The following is a 13,472-nucleotide window of genomic DNA, read 5'->3' as shown; positions in this document are numbered from 1 at the left end:
ACTGAACATAATCTTCACAAAAGTTATTTACAAAAGTTTAAGCTATTGCCATTATACATTACAATAACTTTTATTTAAGTATTAATTAGTTTAAAAAAATTAAGTCATTGTTATTTGTAACATCAATACATCTAAGTCATGTAAATACAACACATATTGCATTACAAATGCTATAGGTGTCACATTTGCGGAATAAAAAATGTTTCATTTACAATACCAATAGCTCAAACTTTCCTAATGCGAGACCTATTGGATTGCAAATGCTTGTTGTTCTTTGCATTGGCTCTGTTATTTTTGGACACCTCTGGTTAGTTTGGTGCAGAGGCTTAGAAAATGTTACCTTGAATGGGGTGTCCCTGCAGAATGTGCCCTTGAGGGGCACTTTGTTGTCTATTGATGACATATACTCCCCCGCTGCTTATTTTGTTCCTTTGTGAGGCTGTAGTTGACTGACTACTGGTAACTGCGGCTTATGATTGTTTATTTGGCATTTTTGTGGTCATGTGACCCAGTGTTGATGTGACCTGGCGTTGTGCGATCTTGTGAAATATAGGTTAAAGTGCTGTGGGGGAACTATTATTGCTTATGGAAGTGATTCATGGGTGCTTCTTTTTGGCTACCGTGTTGAGTGATTTTGACAATGCTGTTTTTGTTTTTACTGCCGTCTAGAGTGCTTCCATTGTTTCTTGAGATGTTTTTTTTCCTCCCAGAGTTAGTTTTGGAGCAGTATGGTAGGTGTCCGCCATCCCAGAGCCCCCCTATTATTGTCATCGGGCTACACAATTTGATTGCCAGGCACTACATTGGATATGAATAATTATGGCAGCGCTTCTTTCAGGACCTATATTTGCTGCATTAATTATTGCTTTTGAGGGTGCTATTCACTCTGTTGGAAGACTCAGAAGCAATGAGTTGCCATAAAATATGCAGTGCCTCTATAGCTTGCTTAAAGTCAGCTTTGGGATATACAGTTGAGATTACAAGAGTACATCTATTTATTAGTGAAAAGAATTAGCCATCGTTTAGATCGATGTTACGAAAAAGTTACTTACCTTTTTATAACCCTCTCTGCTTAATACTCTAACTGCAGAAGTATTCTGACGGATACTTCTAATGTGCACCTTGCAAATAGTTACCAAAGCGCTACCGCCACAAAGTGGTGGGTCTGTGGAATGACTCCGACCAGGAAATCCTACAGATCAAATCAGGCAAAATGCTCTTCCCACAGGACATGGTTATCCAGGCAGTAGTGCTTTGTTGACATCTGGCCAGACACCCACGTAGCAGTCTGGAAGATGACACCACGTGCCTGTGCAGTGGTAGACGTCTGCACTCTGTTGGAATTATCTGCTTCTTGGCTAGCCCACCTGACTCGTGTAAGAACGACCGATCAGGATGAGTAATTACCAGTGGCAGAGATTAATTCAAACATTCAATCAATCACTGTTTTGTATACTTATCTATTTCCAAGGAGCATTAACTGTTAAGAGACGCCACTGTGGGTCATTACAAATAGCCTTATGTCTCTGGATCTAATCATTTCGGGCCTGGAGGCAAACAGCTCATATTAACCACAGATTTGTCCCAGGGAAAACTGCTGCATTGACAGAGGTTGTAATCACACAACCGGCTCCCACCTGACCCTTGAAGCATCATGGGTAGCATGCTATGTTCTATTGGGTCTAGCCCTACATAGCCTTGGCCTCTACTGAGCATGGCGCCCTGCCAACCCTCTCAAAGACATTAAACACAAATCACACCCCTTAGCGTACTCGCGGAGGGAGCACTCTACATTGAGTCAAAGATATTTAAAATCGGACCTACACAGCGGTCGTGACACGGTTTTGGGAGTCGGTTGGTGTGACGTATTGTAATATGCGGGGGTTTGAAATGACTTATACAGCGTTTTCAGATGTGAGATATACTATTTTGTTTCTGTTATCTTTTACACTAAATGTCTTTTAATAGCCTTTCTCTTGTTTCTGTCTTCTTTCAGTGTCTTCAGCGTCAGTCCCTTGGGCGGAGTCCTCCTGGCCAATGTTCTCCCTCAGAGGAAAGAAAGGCTCATGTAAGTGCTTTTGTGTTCAGCTTTCTATTAGCTTACAGGGAAGGGAGTGGGGGTTCACTAATCCAGCAAAAGGAAAAAAAACAGGTGAAAGTGATGGTAAAAGAGAGGGAGAGAGTATGTACCAGAGCGAAGGAAAACCGGAAGGAGCAACCACACAGTAAAGGCATTCAATAGGAGAGAGAAGAAAAAAAACAAAATAACGCCTTTTCCTCCCCCTCCTTCAACCTAGTACCCTTGTCCTTTATTCTCCCCTCCCTCGTGACCCCCTTCTGTCTCTCCCCTAAAATATTACGTAGCCGCCCACGCACCTGGAGGAGCCACGACCCTCCTGGGCCGTGGCAAGATGTGTCCGCCTTACTCGGAGTCGGTGAGGCACTGTCGTCTGGTTCCCCTCGCGGACCACCCGCTCTCCTCTCCTTTACTTCGTCCTCCTTCCTCGCGACAGGAGCAGCCTCTTCTGTAAAATAAGTTCTTACTCCTTGTTGTCCGTATTCTTGCGTTTTTCGTCTCTCTTCTTCCTCTGTTCTCCACCCGCGGCTACACCCTTTCTTTTGTCCTTCTTCCGCTTGGATCATTTGACTACCTACGTGGGTTGGCTCAGCGCTGTCCTTAAAGGGACCAGACCCGCTCCTATAGTCTTCCGATGTGGACGAGGGAATTTCAGCCACCAAACTCCAAGCAGGCTGTAAGTAAAGATGAGGAGATATGTGAGATGGGATGGAGTCTTGGCAGTCCGTCTTGTGCATACCCGCATTTCTGACCGGGGCTTCCTGACAGTTGGTCTAAATGTGAGACCTGCAGAGGTGGATACAAGTGATGTATACAACATGAAATTGATGGCTTCTTGTATTTGTGTCCAGAGATGATTTTGGGAATCTTATTTATTCATTACTCACACTGGATGAGAATATCGATAATTTGGTTTGGAATTATCACCAGCATTACAGCCTTTTGGTCTACTGTGATAACAACCCTGAAGAAGTTGCGTTAATCGTGACGAAACACGTGTTGGCTGAGAACAGAAGGAATTGAGAAGAGAACAATAAAGCAGTGGATACACACCAAATACTGGAAGTGGTCGTGAATTGATTGATACTAGCGTGTGCTGGGGAATGTGATAAGTCATTACAGATAGCCTGCTGTCTCTGGACCTAATAATTTTGGGCCTGGAGGCAAACAGCCCATATTCACCACAGATTTGTCCCGGGGAAAACAGCTGTAGGGACTGGGGTTGCAAACAGGAACTCAACCCAGTTTCCATCTCCCCCTTGAAGTACCATGGGTAGCATGCTATGCTCTATCGAGTCTAGCCCTACATAGCCATGGCTTTTACTGAGCATGGTGCCCCACCTACCCTCCCAAAGCCATTAAACACAATGTTTAGTTAAACCATTGTGTAAAATATTGCGTCCAGTAAATGCCATGAGTTTTTTTTTATGTTGTGGTTTTTAATGCACTGAATGAACCAGGAAGAAGGTGCTTTGTAGTCCGCAAAAGGTTCTCTTAACACACTGCAAATTCTGTCCAGGTTTCAGTTCAACTGTAGGTAATATATACAAAAGCAATAGAAAACAGTAAGAATCACAAAGTTAAGAGGTTTTTTTTTCAATGGTGGGTTTAGATATTCAAAGTTTTGTGTGATGACTACTGAACTTCTACTTTCTGGTGTTCTGTCAGTGAATGTACAGATTTTGTTTTAAAATATAAATATGTTTTTATTTTTAAGTTAATGCAATCTCCCGGCCCTGCAAGTCCTCAATTACACATTAATACGCATTTTTTTAAAAGTGCAATATTTCTAAATCATTTACACAAAACATCTACAAGGGTACTCTGCAGCAAGACTGACCGTAACATAATCAAATTCTGTCATGTTTTTGAAGGCAACATATCTGAGAAATGCAGCACATTATGCCACATTTAGCGTCCTCTTCCCAGGTCCTCATTTAGTTTAACACCCATTTTTGTGTGCTACATGTGAATCTTTTCGGAACACTGTAATGAGTGACATCTTTTACCTGTGGACAGAAGAGGTCTCACCAGTGTATTGCTGTTCTTGGCTCTGTGCACAAAGTTTGAGTCTTATCTTTCGCTTCCTAGGTACTTTAATCAAGTCCCGCATACTGTGCCTATTAAAACATCCAATCATCCATCTAATACCTCGATTTAGTTTACTGTTGTCTCCCAGTAAACGCTAGCAATTGACACCAAGCATTGCCCACCCTGAATCCCAAGTCATTTGTGTGCTATCTTCAAGCTAATAAAGTCACCAATATCAAATATATGCTCAAAGGCTGTGCATCCGTTATGTCCCTTTATGATCACAGTAACATCGGTTAGTAACACATTAAAGTGTTATCGGTCTTCCTAAAAGTGCCTTGGAATGAAACGGGAAATTTCTGGTCAATTTCTTAAATGATGAATGCACCAATATCATAAACCGTGATGATACCAACTAATTCTCATTTAGTCTCCTGATTTTGTCTTTTGTCTTGAGAATGATTTTATTGTTCAGACACCCATGTTGTAAATTGATTTATTGTACACATTTTATTTACTGCTTATTCTTTGCTAACATATACATGTGTTGAAGTAGACTTATTAATTGTTTTGCGCTGCTTTACGACTTGAGCTGCACCTTGCAAGGTCCAACAATGTAAAAACCTTTCTGGGTCTGCTTTTGTGCCTGTTGAGAGGAAACCTGGCCTGTCAGTTCTGAAAGAACTGTTCCTTTTGGAGCAAAACGATGCTGATTTGCATAAGGAAGGTTCCTTTCTCAAGTGGTACAGTGAGCAAAACGATTAACTGAATTGTGGCCCAGAGTAATTAACAGTGGCTAAGACATAAGGGACAAAGTCTGCATTTACTAAAAAAGTATGTAGTTATGACGTAACATGTACATTTAGTGATTACTAATTTCTTTACACCCATAGAAACCAGATTCATGAATACATAAGGGGGAAAATCATGAAGAAAATATCCTAGTTCTGGATTTTAATCCTATATTTACGAAGAGCCAGAACTGATGGCGAACAGCAATAATAAGCAGGACAATGTAATAGGAGGCAGATAATCTCTTCAATGAAGAAACATAAAGAACAAACCAGTGGTTTCAAGAGGCTGAGGATCACCATGGGATCTAAATAAAATAAAGTTACAGCATTAACACTGGCACATAAGATAACAACCATGCTGTGTTAGTTCACTGTAAGTGCTATTTTGGCTCTACCATAGAAACCTGTGAAAAAGAGCAGACTTTTAAAGGCAACGTGAATGTGGCAAGTGTGTTCATCAACCATCAGAACTAAGAGAAGAAAAACCTCACCTGTGCAATGCTTGGAAGAAGGGTTTTAATCACTCATCAGTGCTGCACTGTTATCGGCATACCACGCGATCAAAAAGCATTCTGTTCTAAAGAATGTAAAAGGAATTCTAAAGAGTATTTGGTTCTACAGGGTGATTAAAAGACTCATATAGGAGATAAAGCAAACACAAGCAGTGAATGTTGAAGGAGCTTTATTTACTCATCAAACCTAAATATATATGAGCAAACACACACCAGGGAAACTCCACACACCTATAGGAATTGCAGAAATAGGTTTAATGAGATTGCACACCTAAAGTGCCATCCGTAAATTCATGCAGCACAAAATCCATAACCATGCAGTGAATGTGGAAAGAGCTTTACTGAGTCAGTAACTCTTAAAAGCCATCAGTGAACACACACAGGGCAACACCATTTAAATGCAGTGAATGTGGACAGGGATTTACGCTTTCATCAGGCTTAAAGAGCCACCAGCGAACACACACAATCGAAAAACCACATAAATGCAGTGAATGCTCGCTAATCAACATTAAAATAGCACCAACAAACCCACATGGATAAGAAACCGTACAGTTGCAGTGAATGTGGAAAGAGCTTTATTTACTCATCACAGCTAAAAACCCATCAACTAGTACATACAGGAGAAAAACCATACACCTGCACTGAATGTGGAAAGGGCTTTAATCAGCCATCACACCTAAAGACCCATGAACTAATACATACAGGAGAAAAACCATACACCTGCACTGAATGTGGAAAGAGCTTTAATCACTCATCACACCTAAAGACCCATGAACTAATACATACAGGAGAAAAACCATACACCTGCACTGAATGTGGAAAAAGCTTTATTCAGTCAAATGGCTTAAATTACCACCAAAGAATACACACTGGTGAAAAACCATATAGTTGCACCGAATGTGCCAGGAGCTTTAATGACTCATTTAGTTTAAAGTTACATCAGCGAACACACACAGGTGAAAAACCATACACATGCAGTGAATGTGGGAAGTGCTTTACTCGATCATCAAACCTAACGACCCATCGGCGAACACATACAGGAGAAAAACCATACGCATGCAGTGAATGCGGAAAGAGATTTGCTTCCTCATCAAACTTAAATTTCCACCAACGAACACACTCTGGAGAAAAACCCTACAGCTGCAGTGAATGTGGTAAGAGCTTTAATCAGTCAACAACCTTAAAATACCATCAACGAATGCACACAGGTGAAAAACTGTACAGTTGCAGTGAATGTGGGAGGAATTTTAATAAGGCCTCCAATCTAAAGCTACATTGGCGAACACACACAGGGGAAAAACCATACACATGCAGTGAATGTGGAAAGAGCTTTCATCACTCAGGAAACCTAAAGATCCATCAGCGAACACATACAGGAGAAAAACCATACACATGTAGTGAATGTGGAAAGACCTTTATGCAGTCAGGAACCCTAAAGATCCATCAACGTACACATACAAAAGAAAAGCCAGACAAAAGTTGTGAACATGGAAAGAGCTCTAGTCAACCAGCGCATCTAAAGACCAACCCGTAAACAAAGAGGAGAAAAACCGTACACCAGCATTAGATGTGGAAAGAGCTTTATTGAATCAGTAAAGCTAAATACCCTTCAGCAAATGACAACTGGAGATGGATCATAACTTACAGTGAATGTGGCAAATCTTTGACTTAACATAATTAAAGTTCCAACAGTGACCACATAGGAGTAAAACTGTGCCCTTGCAATAAATGTGAAAATAGCTTTTATGTCTCGGTGCGGCTCAAGTGGCACCAGTGAAAGCATGCAGGAGAAAAAGCATAAACCTGCAGTGAATGTCAAAATATTTTTTTCCTCCATCACAACTAAAATGCCATTAGCAAACGCAAGCACGCAGGGTGGGAGAGAGTAAAACATGTAGGATAAGTTCGTCATTCCTTGCTCTGATCTGCAAAGCCACACATATAGTAATATAGTAAGGACTTATTTTCCCTTGAGTTCATTAGTAATCACACAAAGGAAACAGCATCCTTTTGCAGTGGATGTGGGAAGAGCTTCTGTGAACCTAATTGGACATCAGCGAGTACACACAGGGGAAAGCACATACACATGAAATATATATGGAGTGATTTGCAGTTTGTCATCAATAATAAATTGTCATCAGGAAATCATAAATACAAAATAAAAATATCTCAGATGCAATAAATGTGGGATACTTTTTATTTGTTTCTTAGCACTTATAGACATAATAGTCAAGAAACTATAGAAGCAGGCCGCCTTCTCAAGGATCCCAGTGAATGCTGTTTTGGAGAGGAAATGATCATGAAATGATTCATGGCTATGCCACAGGAAGTTGGCAAATATGAAATAAAACAAAGATTGTTGGTTATTCCTATCCAGTGCTACCGTGCTTATACACCCCTAGATGAGTGAGCTGTGTAAGTCCCCCTTTTTTTCCACAAATTAAAATGTTGTATTATTATCAAGCAACACATGCCATATTTGTAGTCTAACAAAAGGACTAGGTATTGTCCCATCGCCAAATCTTAATGAAAATCCAAATAGGATTATGTTACCATTCCAGAAATGCCACAGCCTTGACATACATTCCAGTCAGGCAATGGAAAACCATGAAAAGGGTACGAATGACGCCCCCTTACAGGATTGACTCAAAGCCCACTCCCTTTCAATGCTACTTCTCGTGCTTTATGGAAGAATTGAGAACCAGGTCACCAAAAGCCATTGATGTGATTAGCCAGGCAGAACATTTAACGTGAATGTCATCACCTGAACTCGGCAACGGTAACATTACTTATACGTAACAATCCTGCAAATGCACCACTCAGAGTCACAGTAAAGTTATTTATCTGCAATGAAAGAGACCTGGAACCTGAGGTGTAAAAAAAAATTAAAAAACAAAACCCGTCTTGCAGGTAGGCAAGGGGTGCTGTAAAACACCAAGTTTCCCAACCCCCCCCCCCCCTCCCCCCCGGAAACAAAAGACACAGATCATCTAACAAGGCACCTCCTGAGTGACTGCAAACCGGAGAAACAGAAACTAACAGATGTCTTATGAAAACAAAACTCATCATTGAGAAGGTGTGCCTGACATAGTAAAGTGGCAAATGTAGAGTTTAGAGAGGATATTAATGATAATTAATGTACTTTTGTCAGCACAACATATCCTTCCAAAAGTAATTCAGTTCAACACTGTACAATAACATTTAAGAACTTTGTAAGCATAGATGTACAATTACATAAAGACAGATGTTTCAATGATGGGTGAAAGGAGCACATATGGGATATTGTGCTTTTTGATCACCAAAGTAGTTACAATAAACAAAACGTTCATAAAGTACATATAAAGAGTGCACAACAGTGTCTGTACTGGGCAGCGCGGTATGCCGGACTAAATTGATCGAGATGTCCCCTCTAAAAAAAAAAAGTTACTTTTGCTAGGTAGAAAATCATGACAACTTCATCGCTACTACCTCGCATTCAGATTGCCCGCTAAGTCTAGAGTTGGCTATGTAAGAATGTAAGAATGTTTGCACTCAGGATCGCGCCCTCGTTTTTAAAGCATTACTTACCTCACCAAGTCTGCCCGTCTAGATAAAGTGTGTTACCTGACACACAGCGGCTCTGAAGTCCTGGTAACCGCTACCTCCCGCCACCTCTAGCGCCCGCTCCTCGCTGTCGGTCTGTTCTAGGCGACGGTCAAATACGAACACCGATCACCTCCAGAACCGCATCGTTCTCCTGCAGTCATGTTTACAAATAGTGGCACCGGCAAAGCAGGCTCGATAACCGGCGCTACCTCCATACAGATAGAGAGTGGTCGGTGGTGCAAGCTGGTGGAGGAAAAGACTGAGCAGCACAAGCCTTCTATGCCACGCCTTCTCCGTGTACTCGCCGCAGCCCCTGTCAAGTGACCCAGCAACAGCGCACTTACACGTTGCTTAGACTCCCATGTCTAATTGCACGCTCTTTTTTTCTTATTTTATTTTTACTTTTATTTTTGTAATCCACAGCACATACAGAAAATATATAAACATCTACATAATATGATATAGACAGAAGAGAAAAAAAAGGTTTAATCTAACATATGATTAATCATGGGGCCCCAGATATATTTACCCAGTTTACGTTTTCTAACCCCTTTAACAGAACAGAGGCTGCATTCCAGATTGATCATGTTAAAGAACCTAGCCCTTTACATATCAAAAGACGGAGCTTCTTGCTGTAACCATGCAGATGATATACACAGCCGTACCACCGCAGTGGCAATAAAAAGTAGGTAGCAAAATTCATACACGGGTAGCCCCTGCCGTAATTCTTCCCCGATCCCTAAGAGCATCATAGAGTTAGAGATCTTTATTCCAGTCCCTATTATTTCTGACAAAAACCTTCCAATGTGTCCAACCAGATGTAGTACTTTCCCACATAATTAAAAAATATGTACAATGTCGGCATCATCTGCCCCACAGCGAAAGCATTTCCCATCATTACCCCCACCCCACTTCAACAGCTTCGCTGGGATATGATACAGATTAAATACTGTTCTTAAATTAGCAGAGATTAAGATTTTCCCTCCTATGTCAATCAAATGTATCACAGACAGACCCTGCACTCCCAGACGATTTTCCTATTTAAGGTTGTGCATACCGAGATAATCCCTCCTAGTCTCCAGCAACAGATTGTACAGTGTCCCTATCTTACCATGGCGCCTCATAGTTTCTATTAATATAAGTGGTCTACTCATGATTTGCCGTTTACCTAAATAATCACGAATTTGTAAGAACTTGAAAAATTTATTTTTAGGCAAATGAATAATATTGAAAAGGAGGAATATAAACCCCCTCCGTCGTAGAAGTCTCCAACTTGCGTAATTCCTTTTAGTCTCTAGTTATCAAACGCACGTCAGTGCTGAAATATCTTCGTGGACCACAAACGCCCATGATCAATTTTCTAGTTTTATTTCTGAATACATTGATCTGAACTTCACGGATTGTCTGATTATATATTATTGTTTCTTCACTGTCTTGTTTGTTTAATTCACTACTTTTTGTTAGACTTGTTTAAAATGATCCTTGTGGTCTCATGTATTATTACTTATGTCAATCTTATATGGTGATATTGGTCCACTTATCATTGTGTTTCTCTATTGATGCATGCATTGTCGGATTCCTGAATCCCAGGATGTATGAGTATGTGTGGGTATGAGTTTGGTTGTCTAAATGGCTGAGTTTGCGTGGGATGGGATTTGCTTTGTCTTTATTAATTGCCTGCCATCCCTCAGAGTCATTCAGCCCGGTATGAAGCGACCAAGTCCAGTCTTCCTTCTCAGCAAACTGGGTATGCCTCATACTGTAGGGCATCCTTCTTCTGTTTTATGTACAGGTCCAGGAGTATATCCAAGAGTTAGGTTTGAGAGTCCAATATTTATATACGGTGCACACTTTGAAGTGGGAGGAGCTTCTAGAGTTTCCCCCAACAGATGTGTCTGGACTTTTCTGTCTACTTGTCCTGCACCCCAGACTGTATGGGGTCTCAATAGACTTGTGTGAAAACCTACATAAGTGTTGTGGGCCAGTGCATTTGAAGGGCAAGTGTGCCATCCCATTAAGCCAGGATGGGCCATCCTGCCAACGCCCAGACCCTCTATTGTGATACTGTCCGCGAGGAATACACAATGCCCGGCTGGCAACTACACCTAGTCATGTGACAGAGGAACATGCTACAGACACCAAATGGTTAGGACAAGAAAATTCTAACTTTTCAAAAGTTATATTTTGTCAAAGGGGGTAGGCCAAAGTAATGACAGCTAGATGGGGCCTAAATAAAGTAACACAAAATGATATCTAGCTGCCTCTTGCACTGCTGTTATCTACTTAAAACAGACTGGAACCAATACCAAATGTCATTGGTCCTGGTATTTTATTCAACCAATTATTCCATGCTTTTAAATGACCGCCAAACTGGAAGTATGTGTGAGCACTTCATCTGGAAATCAACCGCACACAATGCAGATGTCCTCACAGCTTCAATAAGTAAGTTTGCGGCTAAGTTTTTCCCTGCATTAAAACCACCAACATTCCAAATTCGTCATTAATTCAGGACAGTTTTCCTGTTTTCTGTAGAGCAAAAATAGACCCGTAAACAAGAAGCGAATTTCAATCTAAACACGAGACTTTCAAACAGGACAAGAAGCTGTACCACTAGGTGGTGTGGGTCCAAACAAAGTAAGGTGTTCCCCTTGTTCACCGTCATTGCATTCTCATTAAAGCTATGTTATGAGATGACTAAAAGGTAGTCTCCTGTTGCTCTCAGATCCCAGACCGGATGGTCAAAGGACACAATTTTAATTAAAAAACAATAGAAAAGAATCCCAAGTAAAAAGAATAGACAAACTGAACATTAAAAATTAAATAGAACACTGAGAAGGGGTGGGAAACCACTTACAAAAGTGTATTATTTCCCCCCTTTTTTAGATTATTTCCACTCACAGCCCTGAAGAGAACCCCAGAATAATATCAGGGCTTGAAACACGTCGACATCTTCAGCCATTGGGGAACATCGCACTAAGAATGGGAGCAGCTTTAAGGGACTAATTGTAATCTTAAAAACCTTAACTGCGAACGTTTGTTCCCAATGGACAGCAACCTTAAAAAGACTGCTTAAATTGTTCACATAAATCATGAAGAGGGTTGCTTTAGCTATGATATTATTGGCTGGCTTAACATTGTGATGTATTGTTTCTGATTTATTTTGTTCACATATTGCTTTGTCATGCTTTTGAAATTTTGTGTATATTTTGTGAAACAACGTGTTTTTCGTGCTTCTGATACATATGGCAAAAAGAAATATGAAAAGCATGCAATGATTGGTTGAATAAATAACCAGGACCAATGACATTTGGTATTTGTTCCAGTCTATTTAAGTAGATAAGAGCAGTGTAAGTGGCAGCTAGATATCATGTTGTGTAACTTTCTGAAAGTGGCCTTTTCAGAATTGTGACTTAAAATTTGACTTTTCCATGAAAGAGGGTCTTTAAATATTGGAGGCATGGGAGCACCCAGCGGGGAAGTCTGAGGACAGGGTGGACTGACAGAGGGGGATGGGGCTGACTCCTCAAGGGAATCTGCTGGGGAAGTGAGCACACACTGAATATGGCCGACAGCTGGGCTACTAGACAGTGACTTGTCCTGCCTGAGTCGCGGAATGAGTTGGCTGAGTGCCCACTCATTCACCCCCCCAATGGCTCTTTGTTACACCTGCCGCAGAGGACCTCTCCCAGTGGCCATGGGATGGCTGCTCACCCACCTTCACCCCTTTCATTTCTATGTGCTTTAGTTTTCCCTGAATAAGCTGATCTGAGCAATCCCTGAATTGGGTTAGTTGCCCTCTCCCCCCTTTTTTCTTTTGAGTTCCTCGCATATTCGTTTTCGCACTTCCCTCTTGTCTTTTTACCGCATTTTGCATTGCTTTAAATGAAGGTCTGGATTAGGCAGTTATAATTGCTGGGACATTGCATGATTTGTATATGGAGCCTTATTTGGTTGACCATTGCTTGTATACATCTTGAATATTGTAGAACTGTCATGCCCTGTTTGATGATGCTTTTATTTCGAACTGTCTTCACCTTTGTGTGTTGTTTATTATAAATGCCAATAAACCTATGTTTACAAAAAAGATTACATTTCTTTCAATAACAAATGTGAATTTCCTACTTGCTCCGAAGCAAAAGTTATCACATATTAAATGATAAGGTAACCCTATGTTATCCTATGGGAGCGGTTGGCCTTAAAGTAATGAAAAACAAATTTTAAGGGTATTTCACTGCCAGGACATGTAAAATGTATTAGTACATGTGCAACTTTGTAAATACATTGCACCTTGCCTTTTGGGCTGCTTAAGGCCTACCCTAGGGCTGAACTTTATGTATCAAAAAGGAAGGTTTTGACCTGGCAAAAGGTTTGTTTTGGAATGATTGTTTTAATGCACTGATGTCATTTAACACAAGAATCCAAACAGTTGAAACAATTGTAGTGTGCACTTTTGGAGTGAGTCCTGCCTATGCT

The 13,472-nt window shown here is 40.8% G+C and overlaps 1 protein-coding gene across 2 annotated transcripts in view; it reads left to right on the top strand.

The window, feature by feature from the left end:
- Positions 1–13,074, top strand: part of LOC147700398 (uncharacterized) — a 229,916-nt gene extending 216,842 nt beyond the window's left edge. For both annotated transcript variants that reach the window (XM_086935765.1, XM_086935764.1), the window contains exons 2-3: positions 1,997–2,068; positions 5,002–13,074. In XM_086935765.1, coding sequence (XP_086791891.1) covers positions 5,947–6,948 — 1,002 coding nt within the window. In that variant the 5' untranslated portion in view covers positions 1,997–2,068; positions 5,002–5,946 and the 3' untranslated portion in view covers positions 6,949–13,074. The remainder of the gene's footprint in view (positions 1–1,996; positions 2,069–5,001) is intronic.
- Positions 13,075–13,472: the final 398 nt, after the last annotated feature.

Source organism: Lissotriton vulgaris, chromosome 8 (assembly GCF_964263255.1).
Source record: "Lissotriton vulgaris chromosome 8, aLisVul1.2, whole genome shotgun sequence".
NCBI classification, from domain to species: domain Eukaryota; kingdom Metazoa; phylum Chordata; class Amphibia; order Caudata; family Salamandridae; genus Lissotriton; species Lissotriton vulgaris.
This window is presented reverse-complemented; position numbering and strand designations above follow the sequence as displayed.